At 42.1% G+C, this 17,500-nt stretch overlaps 2 protein-coding genes across 6 annotated transcripts in view; one reads left to right on the top strand and one right to left on the bottom strand.

Moving 5' to 3' along the window:
- The window catches only part of LOC123511743, a 34,203-nt gene extending 27,037 nt beyond the window's left edge, over nt 1–7,166 (bottom strand). For both annotated transcript variants that reach the window (XM_045267922.1, XM_045267874.1), the window contains exons 1-2: nt 7,091–7,166; nt 4,654–4,735 (exon numbers count right to left, since the gene is read on the bottom strand). The gene's annotated coding sequence lies outside the window, so the exon portion shown is untranslated. The remainder of the gene's footprint in view (nt 1–4,653; nt 4,736–7,090) is intronic.
- Nucleotides 7,167–8,550: 1,384 nt separating this feature from the next.
- LOC123511920 (TBC1 domain family member 22B-like) overlaps nt 8,551–17,500 on the top strand; it is an 11,807-nt gene continuing 2,857 nt past the window's right edge. The window contains exons 1-11 of one of the 4 annotated variants that reach the window (XM_045268042.1): nt 8,551–8,723; nt 9,890–9,940; nt 10,581–10,702; nt 11,321–11,566; nt 12,653–12,730; nt 13,704–13,843; nt 14,658–14,786; nt 15,197–15,383; nt 15,914–16,096; nt 16,226–16,449; nt 16,638–17,500. The exon at nt 16,638–17,500 is cut by the window's right edge and continues 2,857 nt beyond it. In XM_045268042.1, the coding sequence (XP_045123977.1) occupies nt 8,659–8,723; nt 9,890–9,940; nt 10,581–10,702; nt 11,321–11,566; nt 12,653–12,730; nt 13,704–13,843; nt 14,658–14,786; nt 15,197–15,383; nt 15,914–16,096; nt 16,226–16,449; nt 16,638–16,775 (1,563 nt within the window). In that variant the 5' untranslated portion in view covers nt 8,551–8,658 and the 3' untranslated portion in view covers nt 16,776–17,500. The remainder of the gene's footprint in view (nt 8,724–9,889; nt 9,941–10,580; nt 10,703–11,320; nt 11,567–12,652; nt 12,731–13,703; nt 13,844–14,657; nt 14,787–15,196; nt 15,384–15,913; nt 16,097–16,225; nt 16,450–16,637) is intronic. The other 3 variants (XM_045268194.1, XM_045268114.1, XM_045268278.1) reach the window with 3 other exon arrangements.

The following is a 17,500-nucleotide window of genomic DNA, read 5'->3' on the forward strand; positions in this document are numbered from 1 at the left end:
CTACCAGTGGTAGAGACAGGACAGCAAAGCAGAAGGCTCCTCCCCAGCCGAGGCTGGCAGGAAAAAAGGCAAAACCATGTGATATTAAAAAATCACATGGAATTTTAGTAGAGAGTGAAAAGGAAATGTGTGATGTGTGTGCATTGTGTACGTGGATGCACAGTGTGGATGTGGAATGGGTGGTGCGGCAGCTTTGCCTGGCACTTTCTAGGGAGGCAGCAGTCAATCAGGCCCCAGCTCCGTTCAATCCAGTGAGATAGCATACTTTCCCTGTAGGGACGCCGTACGCTGATAACCCCTTGCAACATTGATCCCTGGTACTTAGTTCCCGATGATGATCAATGGTTGACAAGGCCCTCTCCAAACACAGCCCGTCACAGGTCGAGAGTAGTAGTAGTGACCGTTCACTCTGGGCTATCTGTGCGTGTATGCAGTGTAGTGTAGTATGTATGTAAACACAGTGTGGAGTCAAAAAGGTGGTGCGGCAGCCTTGCCTGGCGCTTTCAAGAGAGGCAGCAGTCAATCAGGCCCCAGCTCCGTACAACCACTGTAAAAGTGCACTTCCCTTTAAAGGGCGCCGCACATTGTATGGTTACCCCCTGCAGCGGTGACTCATGGTACCTTAAATCCCGATGATGGTCACCTACTGTCAGGGCTCTTGACTATCCACAACCCTTCACAGATCGAGAGTAAAAGTAGTGACCGTTCACTCCGAGCTAACTGTGTCATGTATGGAGGATGAGAGTAATCTAAACTTACGGGCAATTTAAATCACGATCAGAGGCCTGGGAGATAAAAGAAAAGCGCAAGTTATTCGGAAATGAATAGCGACAACCGGGGATTACATTCAAAGTATTTATCGAGGCGAACTTTGAACGTTTCGATAGTACCTGAGTTGACAACATTTGATGGCAGACCATTCCATATATTGACTATGCGATTAAAGAAAAAGTGTTTGACTTCATTTGTTACAATTTTGAAACCATTGCTTCTGGTCACATTTGACTGGTCGACTGATACGTATTTTTGAATATTCATATTTGCAAACCCATTAAAAATTTTGAAAAGCATGATAAGGTCGCCTCTTACTCTCCGTTTCTCAAGAGAAAATAAATTTAATTCCTTTAGGCGTTCCTCGTAGGATTTGTTCCGCAAGCCTTGGGATCATTTTTGTTAATCTGCGTTGTATTTTTCTAATTTTTCGATATCTTTTTTGTAATATGGTGACCAAAACTGAACATTGTATTCGAGATGTGGACGGACGAGTGAGTTATATAATGTTAATATTATTTTTCAGACTTGAAAGTGAAAGATCGTCCAATGAAACCAACTAATTTATTCGCAGTTTTGACGACTTCAGTACAGTGTTTGCTAGGCTTGAGGTCTGCTGAAACAATGACACCAAGATCTTTTTCTTTGTCCACACTCGTCATTGGGGTATTATTCATCTTGTATGTCGCCTGAGGATTTTGATTTCCTATGTGTAAAACGTGGCATTTATCTATATTGAATTTCATTTGCCACTTGTTTGACCATTCGATGAGAGTATCTAAATCTTTTGCAAAAGTTGTCTTTGGCTTTCTGAGTCTACTCTGTTTGCAATTTTTGTGTCATCTGCGAATTTTGAGAGCTTACAATTTATTCTTTCATTAATGTCGTTAATATGTATATATAATAAAAAGAATAGGTCCCAGAACTGATCCTTGAGGAACGCCACTGCTTACGTTAATCCAGTCTGAAGATTTACCATTGATCACAACTCGCTGTTTACGATCAGACAACCAATCCTCGACCCACGCTGCAATGTCACCAGTTATACCATGCACTTTTACTTTGTTGATAAGACTTTGTCAAAAGCCTTTTGGAAGTCAAGATATATGATATCGACCGCTCTGGTGTTGTCGTACAAATTATATATATCATGGAAAAAGTCAAGCAAATTTGTTAGACATGACCGCTTGTTTCTAAATCCATGTTGTGATTCGTTTATTATGTTGTTACTTTCTAAGAATGCAACAACTTTATCCCTCAAAACTGTCTCCATTAGCTTACCTACCACTGAAGGGAGGCTAATTGGTCAATATAATTTCTAGTTTGACACTTGTCACCTTTTTAAAGATTGGAGGAGGAGGAGGAGGAGGAGGAGGAGGAGGAGGAGGAGGAGGAGGAGGAGGAGGAGGAGGAGGAGGAGGAGGAAGGAGGAGGAGGAGGAGGAGGAGGAGGAGGAGGAGGAGGAGGAGGAGGAGGAGGAGGAGGAGGAGGAGGAGGAGGAGGAGGAGGAGGAGGAGGAGGAGGAGGAGGAGGAGGAGGAGGAGGAGGAGGAGGAGGAGGAGGAGGAAAAGGAAGGAGGAGGAGGAAGGAAGGAGGAGGAGGAGGAGGAGGAGCAAAAAAGAAATAACTAAAACTAAGTATATATAAAAAAAAAGAGGAGGAGGAGGAGGAGCATAATAATAATAATAATAACAATAATAAACCAGACTTGCCACAATAACAAGACAGAGAGGAGGAGGAGGAGGAGGAGGAGGAGGAGGAGGAGGAGGAGGAGGAGGAGGAGGAGGAGGAGGAGGAGGAGGAGGAGAGATAAGAAAACAAGACACTTCCTTACGAGACTTAAAAATGCTTTCCACAATATTACCTTTTTTGAAACAGGAAGTGAATTCAGTGTAACATTTAGCTATTAGAGGAGGGGAGGAGGGGAGATTTCCTGGCAAACCATTCTTAAATTGGAGGAGGAGGAGGAGGAGGAGGAGGAGGAGGAGGAGGAACTGATAAGAACGTTTTAACAATATTTTTCAAATTCTTGAAATAGGAAGTTAGGAATTGATGATAAGAATAAAAAAATATATCAACTTTAGCTAGAGGAGGAGGAGGAGGAGGAGGAGGAGGAGGAGGAGGAGGAGGAGGAGGAGGAATACAAAGGAAAGAACAGACAGCAACAGCCATACTGAGTCTAATGGGACTGTCTGTGTGTTTCACTGTTTGATCTGGTGCAGTGTGTGACGAGCCAGCCAGACGTTACCCTACGGAGCGAGCTCAGAGCTCATTATTTCCGATCTTGGGCTAGGCCTGAGACCAGGCACACACCACACACCGGGACATCAAGGTCACAACTCCTCGATTTACATCCCGTACCTACTCACTGCTAGCTGAACACTCAACACTGAACACTGAACACTGAACAGTGAACAGTGAACAGGGGCTACACGTCAAAGGAGACACACCCAAATATCTCCACCCGGCCGGGGAATCCAACCCCGGTCCTCTGGCTTGTGAAGCCAGCGCTCTAACCACTGAGCTACCGGGCTCGGTGTGTGTGTGTGTGTGTGTGTGTGTGTGTGTGTGTGTGTGTGTGTGTGTGTGTGTGTGTGTGCCTATGCTACCACTACAGATTCTACAAGTTAGAGGCTGAAGGACACCAGGATTTAAGTAAGGAAAACCAGAGGGCACAGAGAGAGAGAGAGAGAGAGAGAGAGAGAGAGAGAGAGAGAGAGAGAGAGAGAGAGAGAGAGAGAGAGAGAGAGAGAGAGAGAGAGAGAGAGAGAGAGAGAGAGTCAAAGATGTGATGGGAAAGGTTGAAGGAGAAATTATACTAATACAGTAATTTGAAGAAAAAAAAAAAAAAAAAAAAAAATGTAGGTGCAAACTTAATTATTTGAGGGATTAATGTGAAGGGAATGCCCATGCTGTGTTTAAAAGTTTGTATTGTATTGCTAATTTCTACGGACAAGTGCTGGGAGAGAGTTCGACACATTTGACAACATAATGTTTAGCCTCATCTGATCTGAAACGCTTACCTGTAATTTTGCATCCATTATTTCTAGTGGTGTTAGAGCTGTCAATGGTGAGATACAGGTAACTCTTGATTGACGTGTTTTTTGTTAATATGCCACCAAAAAAATATTATAATAAAATTTGTGCGATGGGTTTGTTTCTACACGATTTTTGGCCCACATCCACATTTCCTCCCTATTTTCTAGTGTTTCTTAGGAGAATTACAAGTTTGTTTTATGCCAATTTTGAAATACGCCATGCCTCTTGGAAAGCATCTATTGTGTAAATTGAGAGAATGTGCTGCTTCCCCTCAAAGCCAGCCAGTCTTCCAGCCATTTAAGGAGTTTTCCATCTATACTATGGGACTTCAATTTATCTACTAGCTGCTTATGAGAACTTTGTCACAGGGAGGAGGAGGAGGAGGAGGAGGAGGAGGAGGAGGAGAAATATTGATAAAAAAAAAACAAGAAAACTTAAAAGAAATATGATAAAGAAAAAGAGAAGGAGGAGGAGGAAGAGAAAAAGTAAGAAAAAACAAGAAAACTTTAAAAACATATGATAAAGAAGAAGAGGAAGAGGAAGAGGAAGAGGAGGAGGAGGAGGATGAAGATGAAGATGAGGATGAGGAATAAGTGGAAGAATAATAGCTAGAGTAAGAAGAGGAGGAGGAGGAGAAGATGCAAACATTGGCCATTTGTACCTTGGCTCAGTAAAGTCACGTGCAGACAAACATACAGACAGACAGACAGGTGTGGTGAGTAGGAAGAAGAAGGAGGAAGAAGAAGGAGTAGGAGGAGGAGGAGGAGGAAGATGTACAATTGAGTGACCCAGCATCACTATCAATAATAACAACAGAGGACGACAAACTGAATGCAATCTTACCTTACCCCAGTCCCTTCAACCGCACCCTCTTCCCTCTCTGTCTCACGCTGAGGGCTGTGCAGGTGGTGGTGGTGGTGGTGGTCTGTGGTGGGAATAAACAAAACACTGCTTAATTTGTATCTAAGTATGTGTGAAGCAATATAAATTAATAAAAACATGATTACTACTACTATGTGTGTGTGTGTGTGTGTGTGTGTGAGACAGCCCAGCCACCACAATCCACATCCTGTACATTCTCCTACCACAATGAACCACCAGACTGTACTGTGGTGAATGTGGAGTGAGTGGTTAGGAGTGTGGTGTGGCACTGGCCGGGCTACCACCACTGTGCCACCTTTACACTCACCACACTTACTTCTCAAACACTGCTCCACATTCCTAACCTAACCTAACCCTTTCCTACCACAATCATCTCATTTACCACTCTCCCTGCCACTCTACCACAATCTTTACCTACCATCATCTCAGTTACCACTCTTCCAGCCTCTCTACCACAATTATTAGCCACACCACCACTACCACAATCTTAACTTCCTCATTCCTACCACAATTGGCTCTCTACCACAATTATTAGCCACACCACCACCACCACAATCTTTACTGACTCATTCCTACCACAATTGGCCTCTCTACCACAATTATAACCACCACTACCACAACCTTAACTTACTCATTCCTACCACAATTATTAGCCACACCACCTCCACAATCTTAACTTACTCATTCCTACCACAATTGGCTCTCTACCACAATTATTAGCCACACCACCACTACCACAATCTTTACTGACTCATTCCTACCACAATTGGCTCTCTACCACAATTATTAGCCACACCACCAGTATCACAATCTTTACTGACTCATTGCTACCACAATTGGCTCTCTACCACAATTATTAGCCATACCACCAATACCACAACCTTAACTTACTCATTCCTACAATAATCAGCCTCTATACCACAATTATTAGCCACACCACCACCACCACAATCTTTATTTATTCATTCCTACCACAATTAGCTTCTCTACCATAATTATTGGTATTACTGCAGAGTTTCACCACAATCAGCTACGTGTTTTTTTTACCCACCTCAAGAGATAGAACTCCTGATAACGAGTAATTTGAACCCCATATATACTAGATGCAACCTTTTTGAATGGCGATAGGTTTTTTTTATTTTTTAGATTTAAGCGTGTTTGGTGATGAGCCGTGACACTAGACTAGAGCCTCCCGCATCAAACCCTGCCGCACACTGATGGTGTCATGCGCTCGTGGCGGCTCGGCGGGCTCCGTGACATACCATTGTCTGAGCATGCGCTTAATTGTTTACGCTGATTGGGTCTGTTCTTTGATACCGAAATGGCGGCCAATGGAAAAAAAAAAAAAAAAAGCATAATTATTTCCACCAATCACGACGGCTCCTGAGGTTAGGTTTAATTGGGTTAGGTTATGTTGGGTTAGGTTAGCTTAGATTAGGTTTAGTTAGGTTAGGTTAGATTAAGTTGGGTTAGGTTAGGTTAGGTTAGGTTTAGTTAGGTTAGGTAAGATTAGGTTTAGTTAGGTTAGGTTAGGTTAGGTTTAGTTAGCTTAGGTTGGTTAGGTTAGGTTTAGTTAGGTTGATTGGGTTAGGTTAGGTTAGGTTAGGTTTGGTTCTTTCTGGAGGAAACTAATTTTTTCTGGTAGATTTCGGCTTGTTTTTAATTAATTTACCAGTTGTTTTTTTATGCAAATCATAATATGTTTCGTGGCTCTAAAAAAAAAAAAAGTTGATTTGCGCCAAAAACAAGTGGTATTTCAATTAAAAGCAAGCCGAAATCTACCACAAAAAAATAGTTTCATCCAGAAAGGACAAGGTGGTGAAACTCTGGAGGTTTACCCAATTATTAGCCACACCACAATCTTAACTTACTCATTCCTACCACAATCAGCCTCTCTACTATAATTATTAGCCACACCACCACCACCACAATCTTTACTTACTCTTCCCTACCACAATCGGCCTCTTTACCACAATTATTAGCCACACCACCACCACCACAATCTTTATTTACTCTTTTCTACCACAATCGGCCTCTCTACCACAATTATTAGCCACACCACCACCACTACAATCTTTATTTACTCTTCCCTACCACAATCGGCCTCTCTACCACAATTATTAGCCACACCACCACCACCACAATCTTTGCCTCTTCCCTACAATCGGCCTCTCTACCACAATTATTAGCCACACCACCACCACCACAATCTTTATTTACTCTTCCCTACCACAATCGGCCTCTCTACCACACTCATTAGCCACACCACTACAATCTTTTCCTAGTTTCGTTTATCACTTCCCCAGCATCTCTACCACAATTATTAGCCACACCACCACCACCACAGCTCCATCACACACTCACATCACCACACTCACGCTGAATACTCATAACTCACCTTCATTTTGCTCTAAAAACACAAAAAATATAGGCCCAGGTGAATGTGGTAGTCCTAAAGCGTGTTTCTGTAGACCTATTTTGTCGACATTAATACATTTTTTGGTTGGTATTTCTTTATTTACGTTATTTTGGTTAATTTCTTCCTTAGAAATGAAAATGTGTGTTTTTTTAATATATATGTATGTTGTTTTGGGTTTATCTATTATTTATTTTGTGTATTATGACAAACACGAGATTTTTATCAATTATTTCTTTATTTACGTTATTTTGGGTTAATTTCTGGCTTGGAAATAGAAATATGTGTTTAGTGAATCTTATTTTTATTTATTTTTTATTTATTTTCGGCGTAAAAAAAAAAAAACGAAAATTTTATCCATTATTTCTTTCCTTATTTTTTTTCTGGCTTGGAAGATGAAATACGTGGTTATTAAATGTCTATGTCTCTTGTTTTGTGTTATTTATTATTTACTTTGCGTATAATTATGACAAACATTTATCCAGCATTTTAAGTCTGTTTCCAGTTTTAATATTTGTTTTGCCAAGATGCTTAAAAACAATAAAAATTTAACGCGCTTTATCGCTTCATTTACGCGTCATTTTAAGTGTTTTCTTGGCATTTAATTAGATATTTGAGCATTTTTAGTCCATTTCCAGGTTTAAAATGTTTGTTTTTGTTTTAAGATGCTTTGAAAAAATGTAACACGCATTATCGCTTTATCTACGCGTCATTTTAGTGTTTTCTTGGCATTTAATTAATTTTTGTGTCAGCTGTAAATGTCCACGGGGTTGCCAGACGTAACATTCACACAATACAAGCTATTCTCAAACCAAAAGTACAAAATAAAGATAGGAAAAATAGATAAAAAGACGAATTACTGTTATATTTCATTACTAATTTATTTATTCTTATTTTTTTTTTCTATATAATTTCTATTCCTCAAATCTTGTGGGCAGAGTTACCAGATTAAGATGGCCCCTTTCATAACAAATTAATTCTCACAAACACACACATAGCAAGAAATAAACACCTGTGGAATCATATGCAGAAAATAACGCAGAATTAACAAAAAATATAGAAAATGAGTAAAGATGTAAGACAAACAAAATAAATGGAGAAAGAGAAAGCAAGGGTGTCTCTCTGGGGTGGCCATAGTGCGTGTAGTACAATATAAAAATAGGAAAAATAGCTAAAAAGACGAATTTCTATTATATTTCATTACTAATTTATTTATTATTATTTTTTTGTATATAATTTCTTCCCCCAAATCTTATAGGCAGAGTTACCAGATGACGATAACCCCTTCCATAACAAATTAATTCTCACAAACACACACATGCCAAGAAATAAACACCTGTGGAATCATATACAGAAAATAACACAGAATTCACAAAAAATATAGAAAACGAGTCAAGATACAAGACAAACAAAATAAATGGAGAAAGAGAAAGCAAGGGTGTCTCTCTGGGGTGGCCATAGTGCGTGTTGGCAAACATGGTGTAGTGACAGGAAACTCTTACCCTTCGAGTATCTGGCGTGTTTTTTTTCCCCTTCCAGAGCTGCGGAAGATGCAATCAGTGGATCCGCAGAATGGCAGGAACTTTTGGCGCAAGAATAGCAAGGTCCCAGGCGGGTAAGTCCAGGGAAACAGGGAAAAATAGGGCCCTGAAAAACACCTCCCATTTTCCTTACTGTCCCGTTATGTGGCAGTGAATCCCCAGTTTTCAGGGCTTTTTAAGGGAAATTATAGGGAAAACTAGTGAAAATAAGGGAAAATGATAGATAAGTCCAGGAAACAGGAAACAGGGCCCTGAAGAACACCTCCCATTTTCCTTACTGTCCTGTTATGTGGCAGTGAATCCCCAGTTTTCAGGGCTTTTTAAGGGAAATTACAGGGCAAAAACTAGTGGTAAGGGGCGAAAATCAGGGTGTGGTGGGTAACTGCAGGGAAACAGGGCCCTTAAGAACAGCTCCCCTTTTTCATATTCTTGTTGTGTGGCGGACTATCACCATTCAGGGCTCTTCAAGGGAAACTATTGGTAAGGGCCTAAAATCAGGGAAAAATGACATTGAAAGGCCCTGAAATATGACTAGTTTTCCCTTATTCATACATCAGCTGTTATTGTCATTTTGTAAAGCTAGCAGGGAAAATATTACGGTCTTAGGGATAACTTGCAGGAAAAAAAAGGGAAAATATGGTGATTTCCTTGTTTGCTACAGAAATTAGGGAAAAAATTGCCAGTTTTCACTACAGACTGGAAAATTGCATCACACACATCAGGCTAGCAGGAAAAATATTAGGGTCTTAGGGAAAACTTGCAGGAAAAAGGGAAAATATATCACTCACACATCACCTGTTATCGTTACCTTGCAGGGCTTAGCAGGGAAAAAATTAAAAGTCTCGAGGGAAAATTTAAGGAAAACTGAGGGAAATTAAGGGCTGTTTTCTAAAAGTCAGTGTTCTCTCACCATCACTGCTTTCCGAGGGCTCCAGTCGTGTTTTTAAGCGTGTTTTTATGGTCCTGGCAAGATTTCTAGTGTATTTAAAGGAGAAAACCTGGCAATTGTCTCTATTTGTGTTTTTAAGGGTGTTTTTATGGTTCTGGTGATGAATTGGCAAGATTTCTAGTTTGTTAAGAGGAAAAACTGTCTTGAGAAACCTGTGAGGCCTTTGAAAACTGTCCTAGTGAGAGAACAAGGCGTTTTAGAATACACTCGTCAATTTTGCCTACAGAAATGGCACAAAGATTTAGTCCCTCTTCTCGATAGATTCAAAAATTTCCTCATTAATTTTTCCAGAATGCGAGCAGTGTATGGAGCAATGCATCCGCCCATCACCCACTCACCCAGGCAAGTATGGGTGTGTCTGGGTGTATTGGGGGGCTGTCAGGATGTGTTCGGGGCTGTCAGGATGTGTTGGGGGCTGTCAGAGTGTGTTGGAGGCTGTCAGAGTGTGTTTAGTTAATCCCTTTAATACTGGGACACATTTTTAACCTGAGATTTGTGTACCATTAGACCATTTTATTGACATTAGCAAGGGTCTATGGAGGGCAGAAGATTAATGGCCATAGTCTTCACCATTTCAATCCCCACATGAGTTTCTGAAGCTGTACAAAATCACCAAGTAGTCACCAGAATGAATATAAAAATGCCAGTTTTGACATTTGAAGGTCAGAAAATAAATGGCCACAGTCTTCACCATTTCAACCCCCCACATGAGTTTCTGAAGCTGTACAAAATCACCAAATAGTCACCAGAATGAATATAAAAATGCCAGTTTTGACATTAGGAAGGGTCTTTGAAGGTCAGAAGATTAATGGCCAGTCTTCACCATTTCAACCCCTACATGAGTTTCTGAAGCTGTACAAAATCACCAAATAGCCACCAGAATGAATATAAAAATGTATCCTAGTACTGAAGGGTTTTATATTAAGCCTGACAGTCCTTCCCTGTTGAATGAAGGTGTCTAAATAACAGTGAACCATTACAGGTCCAGTCCACGGAAGGAGGGTGGACCACGAAAACCAGAGACCACAGACAGCTTTCAGGACTATCAAGAGTCTGTGAATGATGCGTGGGACTGCGGTGATGATGAATTCTGCGTCATATCCGGTAATAGTGGTGTTGTGTGGTGTTGTGTTGGTGTTGTGTGGTGTTGTGTGAGAGAAAGGTGGTTGTTGATAGTTAATGGTGTTGGTGTTGTGTGGTGTGTGTGAAGAAAAAGGTGGTTGTAGGCAGTTAGTGGTGAAAGATAATGGTGTTGTGTTGCGTGGTGTTGCGTGAAGAGTTAATGGTGAGATATAGTGATGGTATTAGTGCTGTGTGGTGTTGTGCTGGTGTTGTATGAATAGAAAAATAATTGTAGACAGTTAATGGTGTTGTGTGGTGTTCTGTGAAGAGTTAATGGTGAGACAGTGATGGTGTTGAGCTGGTGTTGGTGTACATGATTACTGGTGAGAGAAAGGTGCTTGTAAACAGTGAATGGTGAAGGAGACACAGAACAGAATGAGAGAGTGAAGGATTAAGAGGACTGGTTAACTCTTGCATGATGGAGATAAACAGAATACAACAGAATGAGAGAGTGAGAGAATAGAAGAGATTGAAAGACAGAGATTAGGTTAGGTTAAGTTAGGTTACAATATGAAAGAATAGAATGATAGAAAAGCACTTTACTAATCCTGGACAATCATACACACACACACACACACACACACACACACACACACACAGACGTCAAAATATCCAGCAGAATGGTGCAGTCGGCCGCCCTCAGTGTGATCAACAGCCATCGGTCGGGGCAACTGCTGGCAAATTCACCCTCCGAGAGTCTGCCGGAGCTGCATCCCCACCACCACCACCACCCCCTCCACCACCACCACCACCACCACCAGCCCCCACACACCTCCCACTCCCCACCACTACAGCAGGATGTTGTTGATGAGACGCCAGCTTACAGTTTGCATTGTTCCTCTCCTGGTATGTGTTAAGGGTGTGTGTGTGTGTGTGTGTGTGTGTTCATAAGCCCTTTAAGTATTTGTCTATTTGTTTCCAGAGACTGAATCAACAGGAAATTGTGAAATGAAACCTATTAACACAACACACACACACACACACACACACACACACACACACCTATGACACCCTGGTAAGTGTTTCAAGGTGTGTACTAACATATACTATTTGAACAAGTGTATCAAAGACTTGGGTGTCATTAAAAGGCTTGCACTAACCATTAATACCAGACTGGACTCTCATACAACTTCCTCTACCATTCCATTACTCACTCACTCTCTCACTCACTCACAAATTCTCTCAATAGTCAGTAAGGCAGGAGGGATACATCTCAAAGACTATGAAGGCCTGAGAGAGAGAGAGAGAGAGAGAGAGAGAGAGAGAGAGAGAGAGAGAGAGAGAGAGAGAGAGAGTAATAAAGATGTATATGTAAGGTCCCAGTCCCTATAGAAAGTCATAAAGTTGTGTAGATTTTGACAAACACACAAACAGAGCATAGTGAACTGGTTAGCATACAGGGTTCACAACTGAGAGGGCCAACATTTGAATCCCAGGAGAGGCTTTATAATGTGTAGGGTGTATTCACCTAGCAGTAAATAGGTAGGATACAATTGGAGGGGTTGTGGCCTCGCTGTCCCCGTGTGGCGTGTGGTGTGGTGTGTCCTATCTGAAGATCGGTCTATCTGGGTTCACTATGATGGGGAAGACTGACTTGGTGACCAGCAGGCGACCGTGAATGATTGAAAACACACACACACACACACACACATACACATACGCACACACACACAGATGAAATAATAATAGTAATAATAATAACAGAAGGAAATGGACTTAAAATATACACACTATCATTTGTCAAATAGAAAAAAAAAGAAAGAAAAAAAGAAATGAAACAAGAAGGAAGAAAAAAGGAAATTTAAAAGGAAAACATAAATTCAGAGGCAGTTTTTGTCGTTGCTCAATAAAAAAAATAAAGAAATAAATGATGAGAAAAATGCCAAAGAATTAAAGACTTGTTGTTTGTTGTTGTTGTTGTTGTTGTTGTAGGTGTGGAGGGAACCCTACCTCTCTCCAGACTTGACCCCTCTGCTGCCGTCACCCCCCGGACCCCTGTCATCACCTCCGGTAACACCACCAATAGTAGTAGTAGTAGTAGTAGTAGTAGTAGTAGAAGCATCCCCCCCATCTCCTTAGCCTGCTTAGTCTGTCTACCACAATCATTACAATCACCACCACCACCACCACCACCACCACCACCTAGACTCTCTCTCTCTCTCTCTCTCTCTCTCTCTCTCTCTCTCTCTCTCTCTCTCTCTCTCTCATTTTCATCGTTCACTTAATTTAAATTCTTTTTGGTTAACCTTTTCCTTCTCTCTCTCTCTCTCTCTCTCTCTCTCTCTCTCTCTCTCTCTCTCTCTCTCTCTCTCTCTCTCTCTCTCTCATGTATTTGGTTATGCGTGTACTAACAGTAAAAATAGTAGTAGTAGTAGTAGTAGTAGTAGTAGTAGTAGTAGTAGTAGCACCCCTTCTTGTCCCTAATACAGTGATGCATGACACACACACACACACACCTCTGTATTGCCATGTATGAAGTAGGTAGAACTGGTGTGTGTGTGTGTGTGTGTGTGTGTGTGTGTGTGTGTGTGTGTGGCTTGTGCAATGCTGTAACACTAAAGCATGGAGATACATACTGCCTTGTTGCCTGTGGTGTTGTAGTGGTTGCATTAGTGTTGCATTCTGGGTCTTGTGTCCTCATTCACCTCTGCAATACAAAAGGAGGTGTTTTTAGTAGTAGTAGTAGTAGTAGTAGTAGTAGTAGCTTGTCTATCTTTATATCAAGTTATTAATGTTATTTTATTGTATTAATTTCTCTAACACACACACACACACACACACACACACACACACACACACACACACACACACACACACACACACACTTTATCACCTTGTTACATCTAAACATCTCTCTCTCTCTTTACAAATCTAACCTAACATATCATCTCTCTCTCTCTACCCTCTCCCTCTCTCTCAACCAGTCAATGTCCCTCTCCCTCTCTCTCAACCAGTCAATGTCCCTCTCCCTCTCTCCCGGCAGACAGTGAGCGTGATGTGGCCAGGACGGAGAAGTTCTTGGAGGTGATCAATGCAGCCAACACGTCCTTGCCAGAGCTCCGTAAACTGTCCTGGTCTGGCATTCCTTCACAAGTCCGTGCCGTCGCCTGGAGATTACTCAATGTACGGGTCTGTGTGTCTGTCGGGGTTCAGTGTGTGTCTGTCAGGGTTTATACAAGGGAAAGATGTGTGGACGAGGTTTTTCAGTGTGTGTGTCTTTGTGTCTGTCTGGCATTTTATATAGGGGAAAATGGCTAAAGGGAGATTTTTCAGTGTGTGTTTCAGTGTTTGATCTGGTGCAGTCTCTGACGAGACAGCCAGACGTTACCCTACGGAACGAGCTCAGAGCTCATTATTTCCGATCTTGGGATAGGCCTGAGACCAGGCACACACCACACACCGGGACAACAAGGTCACAACTCCTCGATTTACATCCCGTACCTACTCACTGCTAGGTGAACACTGAACAGTGAACAGTGAACAGTGAACAGTGAACAGTGAACAGGGGCTACACGTGAAAGGAGACACCCAAATATCTCCACCCGGCCAGGGAATCCAACCCCGGTCATCTGGCTTGTGAAGCCAGCGCTCTAACCACTGAGCTACCGGGTCGTGTGTGTGTGTGTGTGTGTGTGTGTGTGTGTGTGTGTGTGTGTGTGTGTGTGTGTGTGTGTGTGTGTGTGTCTATGTGTGTGTCTATGTGTGTGTGTCTGTCTGTGTTCTTATATGAGAAAAAATGGCCAAAGGAAACTGTTTAAAGAAAAATGGCCACTGAAACGATAAAAAGGAGAGAGAAAAAGTGAGAGAGAGAGAGAGAGAGAGAGAGAGAGAGAGAGAGAGAGAGAGAGAGAGAGAGAGAGAGGCAAGAAGAAAAGAAATGTCCACTTGATTGCCAGTTCCTTAAAGATGAAAACATGTCCGTGTGTGTGTGTGGCAGGGTTACCTCCCGGCAAACTCTGAGAGGCGAGAGGACACACTGCGGAGGAAACGCGAAGAGTACTGGAGCTTTGTGGACCAGTATTACGGCACCAGGCACGAGGATATTCACCAGGACACGTTTAGACAGGTACGTGTGTGTGTGTGTGTAGAGAGAGAGAGAGAGAGAGAGAATTCAGTCTTTTTCCCTCTCTCAATAACTATTTTGTTCCATCTCTCTCTCTCTCTCTCTCTCTCTCTCTCCTGTAAGTGTCATTTTAAAATATTCCTTTCTCTCTCTTCCTTTCCTTCTAAATATTTTCTATTCTTTTTTCTTCCTCCATTTTTTTTTTGTGTGTAAATCTTTCTTTTTCCTCTTTCTTGCCTTCATTAACCTTATTTTCCTTTCTTTTTCTCTCTTTCTTTCATAACTTAACCTAACCTAACCTCACCTCACCTCACTTTACCTTACCTTACCTAACCTAACCTAACCTAACCAAACTTAACCTAACCTAACCTAACCTAACCCAACCCAACCTAACCCGACTTTCTTGGCCACAGATCCACATTGACATTCCGCGCATGTCTCCGCTGATCCCTCTGTTCCAACAAACCATCGTGCAGGAAATGTTTGAGCGCATTTTGTACATCTGGGCCATCCGCCACCCTGCCTCGGGCTACGTGCAGGGCATCAACGACCTTGTCACGCCCTTCTTCATCGTCTTCCTTCACGAGGTCATTCCTAAAGGTGAGATTCCCTGTGTTGCTCCTCCTTCGTTTGTCTTAGCTCTTGTTTTGTGAAAGGTTTTGCTGTCTCTCTCTTTCTTTGGTGTGTATTTTGAAAGCCTTTGCTCTCTGTCTCTGTCTCTCTCTCTATTTTCATCTTTAACTTAATTAAAATTCTTTCTGGTTAATCTCTCTCTCTCTCTCTCTCTCTCTCTCTCTCTCTCTCTCTCTCTCTCTCTCTCTCTCTCTCTCTTCCTAATGTCAGTAAAATGGTCTAATCATACACAAATCTTAAGGTAAAAATGTGTCCCAGTACTGAAGGGGTTAATCTTTTAGGGGACTGACAAACAAGTGGGCCATTTTCTTTTACATTTTCTCCATTAAAAGAAACTAAAATATTTCCTAATCTAACCCTTGGGCAGAGGAGAGCTTAGATAGACATGAGGGGGCTAACTCAACCTTCTAGGGGACTGGCAAACAAGTGGGCCATTTCCTTTTACATTTTCTCCATTAAAAGAAAGTAAAATATTGTCTAACCTAACCTTGGGGCAGAGGAGAACCTAGACACATATGAGGTGGAGAAAATCGAGGCGGATCAGCGGGCAGTGGTGGAGGCGGACAGCTTCTGGTGCATGTCGAAGCTGCTGGATGGCATTCAAGACAACTACACTTTTGCACAGCCAGGAATACAAAGCAAAGTCCAGCAACTCGGAGAACTCATGAAGAGGATAGATGGTGAGTGTGTGTGTGTGTGTGTGAGAGAGAGAGAGAGAGAGAGAGAGAGAGAGAGAGAGAGAGAGAGAGAGAGAGAGAGAGAGAGAGAGAGAGAAAGCACTAATGGTGAATGACTGCACCTTTTCCCAGTGAATCTGCATCAGCACTTGGCCAGACAGGAGATAGACTACCTGCAGTTTTCATTCCGGTGGTTCAACAACTTGCTGATGCGTGAGATGCCCCTCGGCTGCACCGTCAGGCTCTGGGACACACTGCACGCCGAACCTGATGGATTCTCTCACTTTGTGCTGTACGTGTGTGCCGCCTTCCTCACCTACTTCTCTCCGCATCTCATGAACCAGAGGGACTTCCAGGTGTGTGTGTGTGTGTGTGTGTGTGTGTGTGTGTGTGTGTGTGTGTGTGTGTGTGTGTGTGTGTGTGTGCTGCCTTCCTCACCTAACTTAATGTAACCTAACCTAACCTAACCTAACCTTACCTTACCTAGCCTAGCCTAACCTTACCTTACCTAGCCTAACCTAACCTTCTCTTGTATCTCCCCCAGGGTCTAATGTTGCTGCTCCAGAACCTCCCGACGTCCTCCTGGTCCGACACAGAAATCAGTCTGCTGGTGGCCGAGGCATTCAGACTCAAGTACACCTTTGCCGATGCACCGAACCACCTCCAGGCACCAAGGAAGTGATGCCACACACACTGCAACACCACTCACCACCACCAACACTCACCTTGACACCACCCACCACAATACCACTCACTCACACCCACATCTTACTTCCATCACAACACTCACACACTGCAGCACCATATACATCACTCACCACTCACAACACCACAACACACACACACACTGCAACACCACATACACTCACATCACTCACCACCACAACACCCACACCCACCAACACACAACACAACACCACCAACAAGCTAAACATTTTTTATTATTAAAATGTAAGAGAGAACTGGCTAAGGGCAACAAAAATCTAAAGATAAACAGACCCACTCAGGTGCCAGTCCCCTTACAGAGCCAAAAATATTAGCCAAAAGTGGAACAAATGTCTTCAAACCTCCCTCTTCAATAAAACCAGATCATTTCACCAAAATCACCAAAACCATGATGGAAATTAATTAAAGATGCAGGAAATTGAAGGCACGGGAAATTCTGCACCAGTATTACCAGAAAAAATGTTGGGAAATGAAAGGGAAGTGTGAGAATGTTGAAAATGCCGGAATTTGCCGAGGAAAGTACCCAGAATGCATTGGTGAAGATATAGACATGAAAAAACAAGAGAAAAAATAAGAAAATATGAGGAAAAAAAATGACAAAAATATGAGTAAGAATGTCAAATCATATCGGAAAAGAAAAATATTAAGAAAAAAAAAAAATCAAATTAATAGGAAACACAC

This window comes from Portunus trituberculatus, chromosome 1 (genome assembly GCF_017591435.1).
Source record: "Portunus trituberculatus isolate SZX2019 chromosome 1, ASM1759143v1, whole genome shotgun sequence".
Classification (NCBI taxonomy): domain Eukaryota; kingdom Metazoa; phylum Arthropoda; class Malacostraca; order Decapoda; family Portunidae; genus Portunus; species Portunus trituberculatus.